The sequence below is a fragment of the Tyto alba genome, unplaced genomic scaffold (assembly GCF_018691265.1).
Source record: "Tyto alba isolate M040663 unplaced genomic scaffold, T.alba_DEE_v4.0 Super-Scaffold_2, whole genome shotgun sequence".
Classification (NCBI taxonomy): Eukaryota; Metazoa; Chordata; class Aves; order Strigiformes; family Tytonidae; genus Tyto; species Tyto alba.
The window spans coordinates 90918716-90939060 of record NW_024881282.1 but is presented as its reverse complement, the minus strand read 5'-3'; the positions used below and the strand labels follow the sequence as shown (position 1 = coordinate 90939060).

Sequence of the window (20345 nt, the reverse complement as noted above, 5' to 3'; positions counted from 1 at the left end):
CAGTTCACCGCTGCTGGGCTGCTGCTCAGCTGGCACAGTCCCTTCCGTAGCCGGCGCCGTGCTGCGCCGTTGCCGAATGCATGACGTCACGTGTCTGTTGACGTGCCCATGTCACACGCATGTGCAATGTGTGTGCCTGCATAGCAGGGAGCTTGCGGTGGGGGCAGAGGGTGGTGGCTGGCAGCCCCAGGTGGTTTCCATGGGGTGGTCCAGCAATCCCAGTCTCGAGGAGAGGGACAGAAGGACCACGGTCCGTGTAGATTTGTAGCATAACTTCATGTGCCCTGGCCCCTGATGGGTGGTGCCCCGTTGCTCTTGATGGTTGCCTTGGGTCTCCTGATTGGGCATATTCCTCTGGTGGCTCCTTGCTTCACATTGGGGTGTTAACACTGCGTATTGTGTGTTTTCCTGGGATTTCATGGCTGCAGGCAAATCTGAAGAAGTTCATGGAGTACGTGCAGATGCTAAATGCGGAGAAGGTCTGCAGGCTGCTGGAGAAGGGACTGGACCCCAACTTTCATGATCCGGACACTGGAGGTGAGACTGGTCTCTCCAGAGTGGGGAGGATGACGGAGCAGGGTTGGGGGAGAAAGTGTCCAGGGGAATGGTTGTTTTTGAGGGGGTGTAGCAAATGATATATTTTCTGAAATGTAAGGTTTGGAACAGGGGGATGTAAGTTGAATTTCTCAGTAGTGTGTCTTCTCATGATACGTGGGTCTTGGGAGCATAAAGTTACAGAAGGCTCTTGGGGGAAGATAGACTGAATGTGTGGGAAAGATACATACAGAGTCTGGGAATACAGCGTAAAATGAAAGAGCTGTGGGGCTGTGCATCTTTTGGTGGGATTCTGGGAGGATGAGGCTGTCTGGGACTGGCAAGCTGGGTGAATGCGAATTGCTGCCCAAGGATCCCTTCATGAAGCAGTCAGAAGGTTTAAGAAGTATTTCTGGTCAAGAAAATAAAATCTTGGCCTCTGGTTTCCTTGATTATTTTTTTTCCTTCTCTTTTTTTTTCTATCTGTGAGCAAAATTCAGCCCAGAGAAGTCTGGTTGCTGGAGCCCTGGCTGTTGGGTTGTCTGCAGGCTCCTGGCTACAGGGAGTGAAAATCAGACTCCAGCATGTTCTCCTTACTGATGGGGCAGTGGGGGAGGACCTCTCCCCATTTTCTCTGCTGTGAAGTCTCATAGTTCTGTTCCGAGAGAGGAGTTACTGCCTTTGTTGTTCCTGTTTTAAAGTAATGCAGCTTAGTAATATTTAGTATAGAGTTGGACTTCTGTGTGTGAATCATGGGCACCTTTCCAACCCATGAGCAGACTCCAATCTATCTGATGATTAATTTTCTGTGTTTCTGGTTCAGTTGGATGTTTTTTCAGGTTGTTTCTAAAACACTGGCTACCTCTGTACCTGGAGATTTAGTGTGTCCAGACCATTTTCCAGCACTGAGATCGGGTGGCAGAGTGTGGTGTCTTTCACACTGTTACCCTCTCTTACCCTCTCAGATAACACGGCTGCATCTGAACTGCCCTTTGGGAATGGCCTCTGCCAGCTCCTTAAATGGGAAGGTGAAAGCTGGTGCAGCCAAATTCTGGCAAGAACCATTTGAACATGGCCCAGGAATGTTTGTACTGTTTAATTTGCTGGTGTAGCCACTCTGAACCTGCCAGTGTCCTGATGAGCAACTGTTCATGAAAAATAGCTGATAGCATGCAGACACTATCACTGTCTGCTCTGGAACATTCCCAAACAGCTCAGCTCCATGTGGTTTTCATTTTTGCCAAAGACCTTACAAGCATTTTGATGGATCTTTCCTCATAAAGAAAGTCTTCCACTCTTCTAAAGCTGGTTCAGGTTTCCAGGGTATATTATATTGCAGAGTGCAGTGTGCTGCTTGAAAAGATGCTGTGAGTTTTGAATCTGATGTGGTTTGAACCCAGACGTTATTTCACAGAAGGGCAGAGTCTTATAGGAGCAGACTCCTGAGTACTGCAAAGACTGTGTTAAATACAGAGGGGGGAAGAACGAAAAACACCTGACCTAAATAGTCTTTTGGACCTGGTTTAGAACTGAGGGCAAAACCAGAGTGGATGCTATGAGATGTGCAGATAGACTGTTAGAGCAGGGGCAGTCTTGGGCAGCTCACTTTTGGAGTCCTAATTCTTGTGCAAAACCACTTAATTACTATTTGCTTTACAATCTGTTTTGTGAATATGAAAGAATGACATGACTGCTGTTCACTATTCATGGGTTCCTGGAATTTAAGACCAGATGGAGCTATTGTACCATTCGACCTGACCTCCTGTATCTTGCAGCATGTTCTTCACCCTCGGCGTGTGTGTGTGTGTGTGTGTGTGTGTGTGTGTGTTCACTAAGGAAAGCTTAAACATGTTTTCCAGAAAGTCATCAATCTTGATTCAGGGAACAGAAGATCCGTGCCTTTCTTTCATTATTTGGTTAATCACCCTCACTGTTTAAAATTCGTATCTCATTTAAATTTGTGTGCTTCAGCTTCCAGCTGTCGTTATACTTTATCTTCTAGATTAAAGAGCACTTTAGTACCTGGTATGTCTTCACATGAAGGTATTTATACATGGTAATCAAGTCAACATTCAATCTTCCTTTCCTTAATTAAAGAGAGGCCAAACTCCTCCAGTCTTTCATCTGAACGTATTTTCTCTTTTTTTTTCCTGTCACTTCTGTGGCTTATATGTCACTTCTCCATTTTTAAGAGGTTTTTTAAGAACACAGGTATCAGACAGCCTGCTGGCTCCCTGTGCCACTCATCATGGGCAGGCGCACCTCTGCCTGCAGATCCCTGCTCTCTGGCCTCCCAGGGATGCATTTGAGGGGACAGGGGTGACCACACGTCCCTGGGATGGCACCCCACGTTGTGTCCTGCTAGATGGAGGGGCTGGGGGGTTCCCCTGCCTGTTCCTCCTGCTCCCCCACCAGCCACTGACCGCAGCAGCGTGTCTTGGGGGGTCCAGCTTGGCCCCCCAGGCAGGAGCATTTTGCAGGGCTGTGCCCACCGGGCACTGCTGCTGCAGCCGCGTGGGCGGCACATCTCCCCCCTGCTGTGTCGTGTCCCAAAGGCATCTTGGAGGGTTTCCATGGCTGTTGTTCCTGGTTCTGGGACTGCCCGGCCCTGATTGCTTCTAGAACTCTTGCAAGCCCGCTGGCATCTACAAATCTGATCAGAGATTTGTGTTTTCTTCAGGATAAAAGATCAGGATCTAGAATAGAGTCAAGTCCAACACCCTGGAGAGCCTCCTCAGCACCCATGTGGTTGGCCGCATTCCTCAGTGACCACTCTGACTGCTGCTCTTCATCTGGAATTTTGCTCATTTGGAACATGCCTGACTTGACATTTTATACCACTCATTTTTAATGTCGTGTAGGACTCAGCCAAGCGTGAGGCTTACATCAATACAGCTATGTGCATCAGTCAGACTTGTAATTTACCAAGGGAAGGGATTACATTCAAGTAGGAATACCTATTTACTGTACAGCTTCTTTGGGTGATATTAATAATATAGGTATTCTTTAGTGCTGTGTCAATTAAATTCCAAATCAATTTTCCCAGGATCAGTTTTATTCTTCTGACTTGTAGTTTCATGGATCGTTTTACTTGTCTCTTTTTGAACATCGACCTGACACTGCTTTTTTTCTGGTCTTTTTGAATGTCCCAATATTTCAAAATGTATTAAAGTTTAACTTTTTTTTGACCAGAAAGATCTTCAGGGAGAAGATAAGGAGGATGATATACAGCGTTCACTAGATGTAATACAAATTATTCAATCTCAGGTAGCTCATGCAAAAAAAGCTCATGCTTATTTGATAATGGAAAGGAAAATAATATATCTCCACAACAGCAAAGTAAAAAAATAAGGATTGGTCATTTTGCTGTCTGCATTTATTAGCAATTTTACACTATCTGCCTAGTGACTGACTGGCTTGCACGGGGGCTGGGAAGTTGTGGCATTGTCAGATTTAAACAGCAGCAAAACCCCTCTCTGGTAGTCCTTTGCTAGGCCAAATGTGGATTTCTTTACTCCTATGTCATATGTTCTTCTTAGTTTTCTAATTTTCAGTTCATATTGACCACTGTTTCATCATGTCCTGTTGTTAGAGTTGTCTCTGTTGGTAACTGCCCCCGTCAGTTCACTGCTGACCTGGGAGGGGCACGTGGCAGTGGTTCTCCATTCTGATTTATGGAGCTGTAGTTCTGGGTTACACAGCAACTGTTCTTCAAGACTTCCCAGTCACCTTTTACTTTTTAATTTTAATCCCCCCCCACATTTCCTGTGATCAGTTACCGAATCTCATTTCCCTTGGTTGATTCCCTTAGGCAGCATCAAATATTCGCCTGGCTGGTTGAGACTTTCTTCTTCCCACGCCATCCCAAGTTGACCAGATAGCAGTCAAGTATTTAGCAGATTTTATTCATTACATTGAGATCCAAAGTAGCATTCCCTTGTGTTGGAGTGAAACAGTATCTATAGACAAGTGACCGGTTTTCTCCTTTTTAGAAAATGAAATGATATTTTATTGATTGTTGGATGGGACACCCAGCATTTTCCTTCAAGTTGAAGTTGCCCTGATAGTGCAAATGTTAATTTATACAACTTGGAGATAAACACTTAGAAGTTAATGCTTTTATTTTTCAGTTAGTGGTCCGCAACAAAATTGTATGAAGGATTTTTTAACTTATTACTTCAGATGCTAATCCACATGCATTTGAAGTTCTGTTCTGAATAATCAGTGGCCATACAATAGAGAGTGTGATTTTAATGTAAACTCTTCCTCTGGTCCTCCTTGCCCACTTAGTACTTTCTCATTCTCCAAACAAGCAGGCGTCCTTAATATTCTGAAGTGGTGTAATTGTAGATTTCAGTACTGACAATTATATCACAGTTCTTGTTACCAGTAAAAACAGTCCACAATCCTTTTTCTTGTTATCCAGCCTCCCCTAGCATTCTGCAATGAGCAAAGAGGAAGAAAAAAAAAAAAAATCTTCCTCACTCTCTTTGTCAAATTAGTTTAATTACTTCTGGCACGGTGCATTTGTGCTGTGTTTCCCTCTTTGGAATAATTTTGCTTGTGTTCTTAGTTTAACATCTTCCTAATTGCTCTACCTATTTCTCAGCCAAGATCATCTCACCACTTGGTGAAGTGCGGTCCCCTGAGAATCTTCCAGAATGGGCTGGTGTTCCCCAAACCCAACGTTCTTGGGTTTGCTCCCATTATGTGGCTGGTGGGTCACTTCCAGTGTTTTTGCCTGATGCCTTCTCTTGCTTGTAGGACTGAAGGGATCTCAGGGATGAGCACATGGACTTTTCTGTCCTTCAGCTTTTCTTCCATGTCCTCGTGCCCCATTACTAGCAAATTTCTGCCCTTTAATTTCACAGGCTCATCCAGCACTAAAGGAAAATTGTGGGCTCTCCTTAGCTTCCATGTTCAGACATGTAAATACAAGTGATGCCGCATGGTTCCCGTTCCCTTGGCCCGTTTTCCAGTTGGCGGTGAAGGGCACCCAGACACGTTTCGGCGGCCGGCCCCGAGGCTGGAGTTGGCCTCCTGGACTGGGCATCTCATGCCAGGGAGTCCGAGACATCAGGGTGGACCTGGTGGGCTTGGTGCGGGGCTGGCAGGAGAGCTGTCTCTTGTTGTGGACGGGAGGTCTGGTGGGATCGGCACCCGCGGTGCTGGACAGGGTCCTCGCTGGGGTGGCCGAGTCCGAACCATGGGCTGCCACAGGTGAGCTCAGCTGCACGCCGCCGAGTTGTCCACCACATCTCCATTAACAGTGGTGGGACTGTTCTTAGCCACACTTACACGTGCAGGCTGAACCCCAGCCCTTTGGGTTCAGCTGGAGGAAGACAGGCTGATGTTTTTCTCTCTCATGTAGAACAGCCTTTCTTGGTGATGCTTTTTGGGACCTGAGCCTCTCATGAATCTTCGTATAAAATATGAGCTGATGGTCTTACTGAAAGCAAATAGAAATCATAGAAAATAAAATACATTTGTCTTCTTTTTTTTTACTGTTTGACTTCTTGCCATAGTAGTAATGAATACAGAGTTAGAAGAAAGAAATAGGAAAGATAACCATCTCAAACTCCCTTCGCCATCCCTCTTTGATGTACCCATTTTGCTTTGTTTTGGACATGGGTGTTTCTGTAGTAACTGCTTGCTCCTCCCAGCCAGTTTCCTTGCAGAGGTGCTGATCATGATTGATACTCCTGTTCTGTTGCTCGTCTTGATGCTCTGCTCTCCTGCTTTCTCTGTCTCCCCTGTTCCTTCCCTGCAGATCCTTCTCCTTGCGCTGCCTCGAGGGCTGGCTCCTGAGTCTAGCTGTCCAGCTATCCTCCTGTAAGTGTTCATATTTCAGATGTTGCACCATAGTGCAATCTGCACTTCTGATCAATATCTTTCATTTATTACTAGATCACACTTTATATGCAGGACTAGTTCCTTCCCTCTGTAGAAGGGAAAGCATAGTACATCCAGCTTGGCACAACTCTTCCACTTATGCAGCTGGAATAGATCCATGCCCCAAAAAAAGTAAACCATATTCGCTATGAAGCTCCTCTTTGGCAGTCCTATTTCCAATGGACTTGTTCGCTAATCTAGAATTTCCTGAATTGCTGAGTGAAAGGTGAAGAGAAGGTAGGAACCCTACGTGGCAGAGTAGGGGAGCATCATTACCAACTGTGTGGTCTGGTGACAGTATCAGCAGTCAGTCATGTTGGTACAGTTCAGTGCTGCATGTGTGCAGCATTGCGATACTGAGATACTGTCAGTGCATTGCCCATCACCGAGGGAAACACAAGCAGTTCTGTTCTTTGGGGTGTCTTCATGGGGCTGCAGGTCGGTGTGTGTCACTGGTGTTGTTGCGGACCACTTTTGCAGGGCTTGGGGGGGAAATCATGCAAGTGGCCTTGCTGATAGCAGCAGGACCTCAGACTCCTTAAACAAGGACTCTTCCAGATAGACTCTGCAAAGGATAGGGGCCCTGCTATAACATGGTCATCTCTAGCTCTGTTTATTGTTGCATCACCTGTAGGGTTTCTTTGGCTATAGAGCTGAGACACTGAATTTGGAGGCATTTTATGTGGTTGCACTACCTTTCTGTTGAGGTGGAGCTCAGGCTATGAAGGCACATAGCAATTCCCATCAAATAAGTTTCTGGAGTTTATCATGGACTGCTTCCAGCCTGCCTCTTTTCTGTTCCTCTTCACAAAGATAAATTAGTTATCTCGAGTACCTAATTATGCAATTAACCCAAGTTTTGGGGAAAAAAGTGTCTCATTTTTACTGGAAAATGTTAGGCGAGACTCCTGCGAAGAGCTGAGCTAGCGCACTAGGATGGAGGCCCTCCGAGTGCAGGGTAGTGACAAACAGTGGAGGAAGGCTGGGGGAGGCAACCTCTTCACCCAGCACAATTGCAGTTGGAAGAGGATATTTTAACAAGCCTTCAGAGTGTTCCCATGTAAAATTGCACCGATATAATTTATGGTATGAATTTTAAAGGCTGCACAAAGCTGTGTAGACAGTTATTTTAATATCAATATCTTAAAGATGGTTTGGAATAGGCTTAACAAATAGCTCTTTTATAAAAATAAATACATTTGGGCTATTCTTCTTTAGTTTAGCTTTTTTCCCCTCTTTTTTTAAACTAAACATCTGTACCATGACAACACGTATGGGTGGAGCCTTAGGTTACAATTCTGTGTGCAAACCCATGAGCAAAAGCAAGATTAGAAAGGACACTTGCCTCTCTACCTCCTGATAAAGGTCTTAGTATTATCAGTGATGACTCTTTTGTAATGCCGATCATTACAAGAAGTCAACAGTGGTATGCTCAGTGTTAAAAACCCAACAGCAATACACAGTGTACAAGTACTGCATCTTTGTGGTGTCTGACTCCGTTAACTCAAGGACTCTCCCGGTTTCCCGTCAATGCTTTTTTTGCTGTTGTTAAGAGCTCAGTGTGTTTTTATCTGAACTTTAGGGTACTGGGCAGAAAGGAAGTGAATTATTTTTCTCAAATTATTTGTTTTCCACTACAAGTTTTCATACTGCCCTTTATGGGAGTATGTTAAGCAGTATGATTGATGTGTGTCAGTTGTGATTCTTTTTTGTACCATCTTGTCCTGGGAGAAAATAAATATACATATGTGCAGGATAGTGTTTTATTTTGGTGAATGGTAAAGTAAAAATCTAATTGTTCTGTGTCCATCCTGCCCTGTTTTTATGTTAGCTAACCCAAGGGTGATGGATGGAAGAATATTTTGTCTGATAGTTTTATGTTCAAGGGGTTTAACCAAGTCTCAGTCTGCAACCCAGGAGGTCTGCTAAAATGAGTGTGTGCAGTCCCTGAGGTTAATCAAAGGAGGAGGCTGTTGGCTTGGCCAAAGTGGGAAGGACACTGGGACTTGGCAGACACAGGAAACCTGGAGGGAGTTGCAGAGGATGAAGCCAGCGACGTGTCATTGCAGGACACCATCTCCTCACCAGTTCCTGTGGAAGCAGAGAAAGGGTGTAAAGAGAAAGGAGAGTATTAATTTAATACTTAATATCCTTGTCCAGAATGGGGAAGACCTTTGATGATTTGGACTTCGGTTCTGCCAAGGCTGAGCTAGTTCAAGAACTGGCTCTGTGCCTAGAGTTCTGGACGGAACCTGACTGTGTTTGTAAGAGCTCCCTATTTAATTTGGTCTTAAGCCTTGCTTACAGGCTGCAGGGAAGCCTTCCTGTTGAAGCTCAGAAGCCTTGGGTACAGTTATTGCATCCAAACCCATCTGTGAATCTACAGGTGCCTGGGAATTACCTCCTGGGACCCCACGTTCCCTCCAGCCACCCAGGGAGATCTGCAAATGTGGCCAAGCTTGGCATGCTGGCCAGCGGTGTTGCAACCTGGTCTCTGTGATGAAGAATAATGCTATAATGTGTTTTTTTCCTCCTCTGGGAAGTGGGGAGCTGTTGCAGACCAGGCTGCTGAGTGCTTCCTGCGTACAGGGGACAGCCCCGAGAGCCAGCGGGAGGCTGGACAAGCACCATGCAACAGGGGTAAGAATCACTGCTTGATGCCCCTGCATCAATTCCATAAACTTCCGTAAATGTTCTCTGTTCAGGAGCCATCCCTTATTGCACCATCTCCACGAATCCAAAACCTCTTAGAACTTGTGGTTTGGGTTTTTGGCTTTGGCCTTCTTCAGCTTCACAGGGACTTTTTGAGCGTCCTCATACCAAGTCCTTCTGAAACAGTGCTTCTCTCCATCTTTGCCAGGAGATGCCCACCTGGCCCATCAGCCAGGACGCTCAGATGAGGGAATCTGGTAAAATCTGAAACTAAAGAGGGTAAAAACATAGGGAGGAAACACTCTTTCCAAAAGGTCTTAGAGTTTTCTTGCCTACTGCTCTGTATCTCCTTTAAGGACCGGCAGGGGTACTGTGCATGGAGAGAAAAAAGGCCACTTTGCTGCCAAGTCAAGCCTTCTCTCCACCAGATACTTTGAAAACCTTAGTTTTTTCTTGGTTGGGAATACTTCTGTACTGAATTTTTAACCCAGAACTTTCAGGTTTATCAGTAAATTGATGGGACCATGGGCAGATGTTCAACTAAGATTTCAAGAGAAGGAATAAATAAATGATGGTATTTCCATTGCTTGGTATTTAGCAAAGATAGAAAAAGCTGCAGTACATAAGTGCTATTCTTAACTTCTCAGCCATCATTTACAAAATCACTATAGTAAATCTACTCTCCTTTTAGGCAGAGCCGCGCTGCTATTAGCAATGCTCTTTTATCCAGTGTATCTCTAGGGATGAGTCTACCAGGGATATTGCAAATAGGCCCTGACACCAAATGCTCCTTTCTGTGTGGCCAGGCCTTCAGCAGCTTGGATAATTACAAACACCATTTATTCTCCTTCCTCGTACAAAAGTGGAGGGGGGGAACCCAAACCCTTGGGGTTTTAGAAATTCAGCCCTGCAACAGCTAAAGCTTTCTTCTTCATCCACTCCTGTGCAACACAAATGTTCCCTTCATCCTCATCTGAAGGCAGTTTGTAACTGCTCTGCTGATTTTTGAGACAGCAAATGCGGTATTACTGTCTCAAAGACTTTGCAGTATAGATCCCTAAGAAAAATGATTCATCCTCTCCTCAGTTTCTGTAACCTTTTCTTCTACCTCCCTTGACCTGGGGAAAAAAATATGCCTTCAGAAATTATTTGTGGGTTATTTTCCATGATCCTATTCATCACGGGGAAATTAATAGTCTTATCTGCAGCCTGCTAGGTTTTCCAGAAAGCAGAGGTCCCCCCTTGCTTATGAAGTATTTCTTTTAAAGGAGAGAAGCCATATAACCATGTCTGAGGTTTAAATTCTAGCTGTTCAGAAGGGGATATATCTGTGTTTTAGATGAGGAGGATGATGCACATTTACCCAGTTCATCTGGGCCACCAAAGTACTTGAACTTGCCCTCAGTTTCTCTTTACAGTATGTGCTGTTCTTTTTCTTCCCAGGACACACAGCAGCCACGCTCTGTGACTTGTCATCCAAGTTGTCCCTGTTAGGAGGGAAACATTTCCCTTCTTCTGCCGTTAGCACAGCCCGTTTGTATTTCTAACATCAGTGCTACGTTGGCTGGAGACACGGAGGGTTTGCAGCCCAGTCCCCTCACGCCTCATCTGTGTGGGTGTTGCACGCTTTGTCCCGGGCTGAATTCTTGTAACAGAGCGGTTCCCTTGCATGCGGGTGGTGTGTGTGGGGAGCTCCCCAAGGCAGGCTGGACTCCCTTGCGTGGAGAAATGGTCTTCTGCAGAGGTAAATCCAGTTAATGGACTTTGGATAACACTGGGTGCACCGTGAAATATTCTGTGCTTTGTGGTGCCATCCTCATAGCAGAGCCAACAGGAAGTTAAGGTGCTGTCCCAGCCTCTTCAGTGTGAAGCCTGGTGTCTTCATTTAAGCTGCTTTTGGGAGTGGCTTTAAGCTACACTGAGGCAGCTGAGGTGCAGCACGTGTTCCCCTTTCCCTGACTCTGCTGGGGCGAGAGGGCAGAGAAGAGCCACATCTGAAAATGTTGCAGCCCAATTTGCTATCGCTCACGTTGCAGCGCTGCAGAATTGCTGGGAAGATATTCTAGGAAAGATTAACTGTCTTTGAAAGAGATTAAAAGAAAAATTTCACAGTTGCTTCCTGTAGGTACATTTTAAGGGTGTAGAGAAAAAAAAAAAAACTTGAGAAGTTACCCTTATTCTAAAATTAGACCCAAGCCTGAGTGATAGTTTAGCATGTGGAAAGGAGAAAGGCAATCCTCAATATTTAACATAGGGTGGCAACTGGGGAACAGCAGGAGAATGAGAGGAAATAATTGCGTTTACAAAGAAGTGTTCTTGACTGTGTGCAGCAATACAGACTGTGGCCCCGATACGATGTGAGGACAAATAGCAGCAGGAATAAGTAATTGAGGAGAAATACTTGCTGTGCATGACAGTGCTTTCTCAACCTTCTGCTTGCTGTTAGGAAAAAAACCCTTTGCCCAAGGTGTGGGGGAGCTTGCTCCTCTGCTGCTTTGGCTGTGCTGTATCCAGACTGTCTGCTAGCTGTGGCATAATGCATTCAAGGTACACACACGCAAGCAATTACTTGATTAAACTGAATAACTCACATTCTTATATGATATATTTTCTGTTGCTTTCAATTTTAGTAGCTGAAAGTTACAGCTGAAAGTGGTGGTTCAGCCAGCAGTTGTGGTTAGATGGCAGAAACACTGGATGAATCTCCAGTGGTTTGTGGTTTGCAGTTACCATCCTCAGTTTAAAATCTGTTAATCTAGTTGTTTTAAACCTTTATTTTAAGCAAAGTGGTGACATCTCTTTTAATGGAATGTACAGCTGGAGATTAATGAAAAATTATATGTTTGCATTCAACTGAAATTGGAGATGAAATGTCATTTGGTAATGTTTTCAACTACAGCTGAGAGTCACTACCAAAAGGTTCTACTTATATGTGGCATTCATTTGTCGCAAGCAGATGTCTTCTGTTACTGTGTGCTGTAGGTCTGCACAGGAACACTGTGTAACCCTACTCTCCAGTAGCTTGCACGAAAACTTTCATATCAAGCCTGTTGTCATCTCAACTTGAACAGATATCCTCCCTTGTCCTAAATGATAAATTAAGTCCTGGAGTAACACGGATAATTTTTTTTTGAAGTGTGGGTTTGGGTTTTTTTGTTTGTTTGTTTATTTTTTTTTCTGGTATCAGAGTGGAGAGGTTGTTCCTACTCGTGTCGGAGCACTCTGGGGTTTCTCACCTTCCCTCGCTGCCTTTGCCTTGCCATGTGAATTCCAGTTCTCGTTACACCCCCCGACTGTGGGGAGCCTCCACAGTTTGTTTCTTCTGCAAGGCTGTAGAGAAGCATCCGCATCGTGTGTGACACGGCGACTGTCCTCTCGAGTTGTCTCTTTGCTGCCGGCTTCTGGGGGGTGTGTGGATAACACATGATCTGGAGCCAAGACGGCCGTGGTGGCAGGAATGGGGCATCTCGGCCCGGTTTTGGGTATGGGAGCTCAGATGTTTTGTTCCACAGCACAGCCTTGTTTGGATTCATCACTGTCACAGAAGTGGCCAGCCTGAGGATTGCCAGAACGCCTTCTCTGCAATTAAAACATTAGCAATGCTTTTCATCCTAAGCTTCTTTTAACAGAACAAAGAGAAAACATAGTTACAAGACAAAAACATAGAGAAACCACTCCTTTAAGTGGAATAGAAATAAGTGTCTACAAACTTTCCCAATGTGGACGTGGTTTGTGCTCTCGGCACGGTGCCCTGGTCCCGCGCCCCTCTCGCCAGTCGGGCTGCTGGGTCACAGGGGGGCCCTTTGCACAAGGAAATCCTCCGAGAAGCGGTTCCCACCCCCACCGCTGCTTCTCTACAACCCACCGACTGCAAGAACAGTCCCACTTGCAGCTTTTTAGACCTGGACTGTGTCACCTGCTTCTTCCCCAGGCTTCTGTTCCTCTGAGCACTGGTTGTCAGCTCTTGTCTGCTGGCCCCGGTTTTCTGTTGCAGATTTTGGCTGCAGAATGTGATTCCACCCCCATCAGGGATCAGGCGTGGGGGAGCAGCCGCTGTGCACGGGTGGGTGCCGGCTTTGCCATGGAAGCTCTTCCCATCGGAGCCGTTCAGTGAGCATCTGAGGGAGCACTGGGCTCAAACCCACCCTGCCCAGCCCAGCTGCCCCACAGCCCCCAGGCAGAGCCCAACCTGCAGCTTCTTCTTACGTCCATTCATCAGCTTCTTGCGCTGTGCAGCGTGCAGCGGGTTGTCTTGCCGGGTCTTGTTTGCTACAATGGATCTTGTGCACTTATTAGTTAATTACTTTAAGCATATATTTGGATACGCACATTTTCAAGAATTAACAGAGTGTAATCACTAAAATCCTAGATTAGATAGTGATTAGATTAGATTTAGTGAACAAATTGCTAGCTGCAGTTCATTCAGTGCATCTTGAAAGGCCCAATTTGGACCTTTCTCAGTCTTCGGGATTCAAGATAACGTGATAGATTTTTCAATTGAATTTGGCATATTAATAACTGAGACTAAAGGAAGATTTGAAGCCTTGTTTTCTGTGCCTTTTGCCTCTTTGAAAAGTTTGTATCATTTACACTGAGATATTGAAAAAAGATGGGTGATTTAACTGCATGTAGAAATGGACGTAGATGCCTGGAGCAGGGACTGATGAGGATATTTCAGTTCATACACACAACCTGAAGTTTGTGGCGGTCTGAGTTCTTACCATACTGCAAGGGCCAAATATATGTTCTCAAAATAATTAAAAAGAATCATAAATAAGGAAGAGATTTTATAGAAATTAAAGTGAAAAAGCAGTAACTGAAATTCAGTGATAACAACAGAAATTAGAGCTATGGTATTTGGCATGGAAGATAAGTGATGGTCTTTGAAAGACCGCAGCTTCACTAGTCTCTGCTCTTTAGCTTCCCTTTGCCTTCAGGTGGGGGTGGCCTAGCAAAAGAGCTAGGCTACGAGAGCCAGGAGCTGCCCAACAGGCAGTTGTGGTGGTGGTGGAGAGGAGGAGAAAGGCTCTCGTGCCCGGGGAGCTCGCCCACAGTCACTGCTCTTCATCGTCCGTGGTGCTGGTGGTGCGTGCACCGCGACTTCCCAGCCCCATCCTGCTTCCGTGGACGAGCAGGCTGTGCTTCCACCGTGGCTGCCCAGCTCTCCTGGAGCGCAGACGCGGCCAGGACAATCCCTGCGGGCCCCACCGTGTCGGCAGCACAGCCGCCCGTTAGTCGTGACAAGCGGTGGTGTTGTCCGTGTCCGTGTGCCGCGTCTGGCACCGCTCTGCCCGGCCTGCGAAGGGACGCTCCACTGAACCCTTGTCTTCACAGCCACTGCGGAGCTAAGGACATAGTTCCACTGCCTTTTCTCAGGTGACATTGCTAGTCGTGTGAATACCATTACCTTCCCACGTAATACATGCGTTGTTACAGTGGTAATTACCTTAATGCTTAAAATGCGTCCCATATTTTCTAGCTATAAAGCATTGCACCTGCCCTCTGCTAAAGTTTGACGTTAGCCAGCGAATGCATGAAGCCCTTGTATGCATTGTACTATTGACTTGGCTATGTATAACAACATAGTGTGTGCATGTGTGAAATTTCCTAGAGTTTGTTTTCTATTTTTTTCCAGATTGTTGTTAAAAATGATTGACAATTTTGAGCTGAGGACAGGTCCTTAGAAGACCCAGCTGTAACATTCTCAATTACTGGTGGTTCCTCTTATTGGTGAACTCATCTTTAATCCTCCTGACAACAGTCTTCAGTAATCTTTATTTTTTATACCGGTGTTTTGTAGCAGAAAACCCAGAGAATTTTAGCAAAGCCACAGCACCTTGTCTGACCTCTACCTATCTCATTAAAAAATTTTGCTAATGGCAATGCTCTAAAATTAATATATGTATTCTTTTTTATTTGTATCTCAAGCCATTTTATTATTGTCATTTAAATAGTTATTTCTTCTAAATCGAGAGATTTTAATTTATGTGCAAATTAGATATCTTTCTAAAAAATACACAATTGTGTTTCTAGCTGATGGCATCTGATTTTATGCAGTGTCCACATTGCTCCATTTGTGGTACAGGGGATTTGGATGGAAACACCTAGGGATTTGTTTGAGAAAGAAGGCGCATTTTCTTTTTTTTTTTTTTTTTTTTTTTGTAATATTGCACTCTGAAGAAAACAAATTTATTTAATTGTAATCAAGGTGTTCAGAAAAACATTCTGTCTCTTAAGAAGACTTTACTCATTTTATATCAAGGGACATTTTTCTTCCTTCTTTCTGCTATCAAGCCAGCCCGTGGATAGGGGTGCTACGTGGTGAGGGAGGACTGTTGAAGGGCATTTCCATAGTTCTGTTCACTGCTGTCGTGCCTTAAGCCCATCTGGCAACTAAGCACCATGCAGCCTCTCGCTCATTCCTCCCCCCGTCCGGTCAGATGGGGAAGAGAATTGGAAAAAGAAAGAAGTAAAACTTGTATGTTGAGATAAGAACAGTTTAATAATTGGGGGAAAAAAAAAAAAAAAAGTAATGAAAAGGAAGATGAAATAGCCCTTTGGCTGGTTCTGGCTACGCTCCATCCCAGCTTTTTGTGCACCTCCTCGTTTGCAGAGCATGGGAAACTGAAAAGTCCTTGACTTAGGATAAGCACGACTTAGCAACAGCTGAAACATCGGTGTGTTATCAACATTATTCTCACACTAAATCCAAACTACAGCACTGTACCAGCTACTAAGAAGAAAATTAACTCTGTCCCAGCCAAAACCAGGACACCTGCTCCAATTACATCCCTAAATTGAGCAAGTCCTACGCTGGGCAGTCTTGGGAGCCGGGACGGTTCCTGGTCCGAGCTGGGACTGACCCAGGTGGCAAGTTTGTGCAGGCTCTGCTGTGTGAGAAGCCAGGCTCCTCAGAGGTGAGGGGGGTCACACAGATACAGGGGCCTTCCTCCTGTTTGGGGTGAGCATTTCACTTTCGGAACTTGCTGCTGGTGAAGTGGGATGGTGAGGACCGGCTGTGGGACAGCCGTATGTCAGGGAGCTCGAGGCATCTCTGTGGGTGCTGGTGGCTGTGCATCTCCCCTCGCAACGGCAGCCGCCTCGCCATGGCTTGCTGCAGGGACCAACTGAATGAGGATTCCGATTTTCACCCCTTTCTTCTGCCCTTTGTATAAATGGTGTGTCCGGATGGGTGCTGTCCTGCAGTGCTGGAGCCAGCAATGGCATTTCTGCCACTTGTTGCCAGTGCTCTCCTCCCCGCTCCCCTCAGCAGGGCTTCCATCTGCACCAAACGGGACCGATGGACACCCCCCAGCCCGCTCAGGCTGTGCGTGCAGTGTGTGGGAAGGCTGCTGGTGTCTGAGCGGGGCTGGGAATGGATGTGGGGTTTGGTGCCGCAGCCTCCAGGGGAGTGGGGAGCACCCTGTGCTGCCGGGGCCTGGGTAGGAGGTGTGGCTGAGCGAGAGGCCGGTGGTGCCGGGGTGCCCGTCGAGGCGGGGTGGGTGCCCCCGTGGTTCTCACCCCTCTCTCTCCTGGGGCTCTGCAGAGTGTCCCCTGACCGCGGCCGCTCAGCTGGAGCTCAGCGCCGAGATGATCAAGGCGCTGCGCAACGGGGGAGCGCACCTGGATTTCCGGACGCGGGAGGGAATGACGGCTCTTCACAAGGCTGTCCGGTGCCGCAACCACGCGGCGCTGCTGGTGAGTTTCGGGGGGGCCTCCCTCCCCCTCTGCCCTGCGCCCCAGCACCGGCTCCTCCTCCCACCCCGTCCAGGCTGTCGGCAGGGCTGTGCCCTCCCTGACCCAAAGCCTCTCTCTCGTTGCTGTTGGGGAGCAGAGCCAGTTACAAAACCGTGGCACTGATAGTGCGAGCTGTGGGGGGAAGATGGGGTGAGCACTGCTGCCGTGGCCAGAGCATCCCCAGCCCCTCTGTGGGGCAGGTTTTTGTACTGTGCAGCCGCCTGAAGCTGCAGAGCAAGACAGGCACTTCTCTTGCAGACGCTGCTGGACCTGGGTGCCTCCCCGGACTACAAGGACAGCCGGGGGCTGACACCCCTGTACCACAGTGCCATGGTGGGGGGGGATCCCTACTGCTGCGAGCTCCTGCTGCACGACTACGCCCGGCTCGGCTGCGTGGATGAGAATGGCTGGCAGGAGATCCATCAGGTGGGATGGACGGATCTGGCCGGGGCCACTGCTGTCCTGCTGCTGCTGGAGGGGTCACCCCAGCCCCTGTGAGCCACGGGCAGCGGAGGCACTGCTCGGCAGGGGTGGCCAGCACGGGGGGCCAGGCTCCTGTGTGGAAGACTTGAACGTGGTGTGCCAGCTCTGGCTCCCGTCCCAGGCCAGTGCTCAGGCTCTTTTCTTCTGGCCTCAGTCAGTAGTGGCTGGGATCCTTCCCAGATTATGACTGACTCATAGGATAGTGCTTTGGGATCTTGGTCCAGGCCTGAGGCATCTTGGTTCCAAACCACAGTTGTGTCTGTCCCTGTTTTACACAGGGACAAGTGGATTTGGCGTAGGGAAGACATGGGCTAGGGGTTAGGAGACGTGAGCTGGCTTTGTGCTTCAAGACCGAGACCCTTTGGGAGAAGGGAAGATGCGCTGGTTCTGCCTGAAGTCCCCTTGTCTTGGACTGTCAGGAGGTCAGGTTGTCTTTGGGTCCATGGCCTCCTGAAGCACCCGGCTGTCAGCCCCCTGCAAGGTGGATGAATACTGGCACAGCTAAGGATGAGAATTCAAAAACTAGAGATGTGTGTTTGTGACCTCGATTTACCAGATATGACTGTCCTCCTTCCTGCCTCCATCCTACCTTACCTTGGCAGATCTTTGAGGGCTGCTGGTCCCTGGATGGACCAAACATAGAGAAAAATACCATACCAGTTAACTAGAGGTGTGGGGCTGTTGCCCTCCTCTTTGCCTGCTTGTGCTTCAGGGCTTCTTTTCAACAGATAATTACACTGAGATAGCAAACAGTCTGGAGGAGTCCTTGGTACCAGTATGATGCTGATCCAAAATTTGCAATTGATTTAGAGGTAATTTGTCCAATAATTATTTAGATGTATATTGCTGTAAGGAGCAGCAGTGTGTCTGTGTGCATGTTAATGGAACTTTCAAGGTTACAGGTCCAGCTTGATTAAACTTTTCTAGCATGGATCAATGCAGCAGAGGATGTTACGGGAATTAGCATCTTCCTGCTACTCCCTGATTTTCTTTTTCTTTTTTCTGTTTTGCATTTTGAGCAGGCATGTCGCTATGGCCATGTTCAGCACCTGGAGCATCTTCTCTTCTATGGAGCTGATATGACTGCACAGAATGCCTCAGGAAACACCGCTCTTCATATTTGTGCTCTCTATAACCAGGTACATCTGTGTCATTTGGAGCATGAGAACAAGAAAGTGTAGGTGGGGCACCAGCCTGCCTGAGATAGAGCACAACATTGGGCTGGAGCACCTTCTCATTGCTATTACTGTTCCCAGACCCAGAAAGGTTCTTATGAGTTGTATCCACCCTCTGTCCTGGGATGAGGCTTTTTCTGGTTGTAGCACCAGCTTGATTTTGGATTTCTCAAGAGGCAGGTGGCCAGAGAAGAGTCCATGTTTAATCTGTTCCCATTCTCAAGATGTTTTTGCTGATTTACTGCCTAACATGTTCTGTAATTTTTCCTCTGGTTCGTATTCCTACTTCACCGCAAGCCGGCATTGCTGGTTGGGAGGGAGCAGTTTGCCTGCGTGGGGAGTGCTAATTTGTTCCAGGTGCTCACATTTAATTTGAGGTGGACTTGTGACCCAATCAGGGCTTGCTGGGCACCTGCTGTGAGTTTCACCCTTCTCTGGGGAAGGTGTCTGGACTGGGGTCCTGACCGTCTCCCAAATTACCCTAAATTCTTACTACTAATCTCTGAATGTTGAAGAAGATTGTTCAGGCAACGTAGGGCACTATTTCTGTTTTATCTTCTGTGTGGTCACTAACCTCAGTTCAGGAGAGGTTGAGGGTGGTGGAAGAGCCCTCTATGAATGGATACACCCACTGGTCTCTTTCTGAGATGTGGAGGTCAGTATTTTAGGATTTCTCTTGTAGGTTTTGTTCCTTCCTAGAGATTTTTATCAATTGTATTAAGTGGTTTTTGTTTATAAAGGGAATTTTCGGTTTCCGAGGTGTCCATGCTTTAAAAATTAAACACTATTATGTTTTGATATAGACAGTGGTACGTGGAGGTTGATTTGTGGCTTGTTAGGCGGTGGGTATGTTCTGCACATCAAGGACTCTGTATCCTGGTGCCTGTCCACTGGGGTAGGGGATAGAGCAGCATTAAAGAGTACAGGGGCTCATAAACATGTTGAATTAAGGTGTAGCAGCCCAGAGCATTAAAAAACAAAACAAAAAAAAAACCAAACAAACCAGTAAAAGGCCTTAGGAAATAGCAGTACCTGGGAATGTGGTGGCCACTGTGGCTGTGCCCTTGGGCTGATGTTTGGTGCCACCCCAGGGCTGCACGCAGGTGGGTGGAGTTGGTCAGCTCGGGGTGGGGGTGACCAGTTCCTGGGGCTGGAGCATCCTACCTTGCTCTTGCCTGAGGAGGCTTTCTGAGTGCAATGAAACCATGTGCTTTGCTGCTTCATCGTCACCAGTCTGCAGTGCTAATTGGCCTCTTCCCCTTTCCCCCTTGCTTGCTTTCACAGGAGAGCTGCGCTCGGGTTCTCCTCTTCCGCGGTGCGAGCAAAGAGATTCGCAACTACAACAGCCAGACAGCATTCCAGGTGAGGCAGTACGCTCCGGGCCCGTCCCTCCCGCGGAGCTCCTCGTGGCTCCCAGCGAGGGGGCAGCCTCGGCAACACGTCTTGGGCACACGTGGGGTAAAGCTTAATGGAACAAAACATTGGATTTGTCTGTTTGGACACTGGCTTAATTGCTGGAGCAGGAGGGAGGAAGGAGAATGCATGGTGCACGTGGAAAGGGCTGTGAAGGTGGTATCTTATGGTGGGAGACTGAAGGAGCTTGGCTCGTCTGGTTGTGTAATGGAGGTGGAAAGGAGAAGCTATCGCTGTCTATAGAAATGTTGCAGTAAATATTAGAGAGGGAGCAGAATCCCTAAAGGTAAAGGACAGTGTTGACACAGAAATGAATGTGTTGCCACCTAAACTTGCTGTTAATAAAAACTGGAAGTTAGAAGACCTCTAGCCACAAGAGGAATGAAACTCTGGAATAGCTTTCTAGTAAATATGCTGGGTAACATTGGTGGAAATGGGAAACTTGGTCATTTTGCAGTG

At 47.0% G+C, this 20345-nt stretch overlaps 1 protein-coding gene across 1 annotated transcript in view; it reads left to right on the top strand.

Moving 5' to 3' along the window:
* The window catches only part of SHANK3 (SH3 and multiple ankyrin repeat domains 3), a 392105-nt gene that overhangs the window by 80738 nt on the left and 291022 nt on the right, over positions 1–20345 (top strand). Inside the window, exons 6-10 of the mRNA XM_042793413.1 lie at positions 429–537; positions 16625–16776; positions 17074–17241; positions 18321–18437; positions 19758–19835. Coding sequence (XP_042649347.1) covers positions 429–537; positions 16625–16776; positions 17074–17241; positions 18321–18437; positions 19758–19835 — 624 coding nt within the window. The remainder of the gene's footprint in view (positions 1–428; positions 538–16624; positions 16777–17073; positions 17242–18320; positions 18438–19757; positions 19836–20345) is intronic.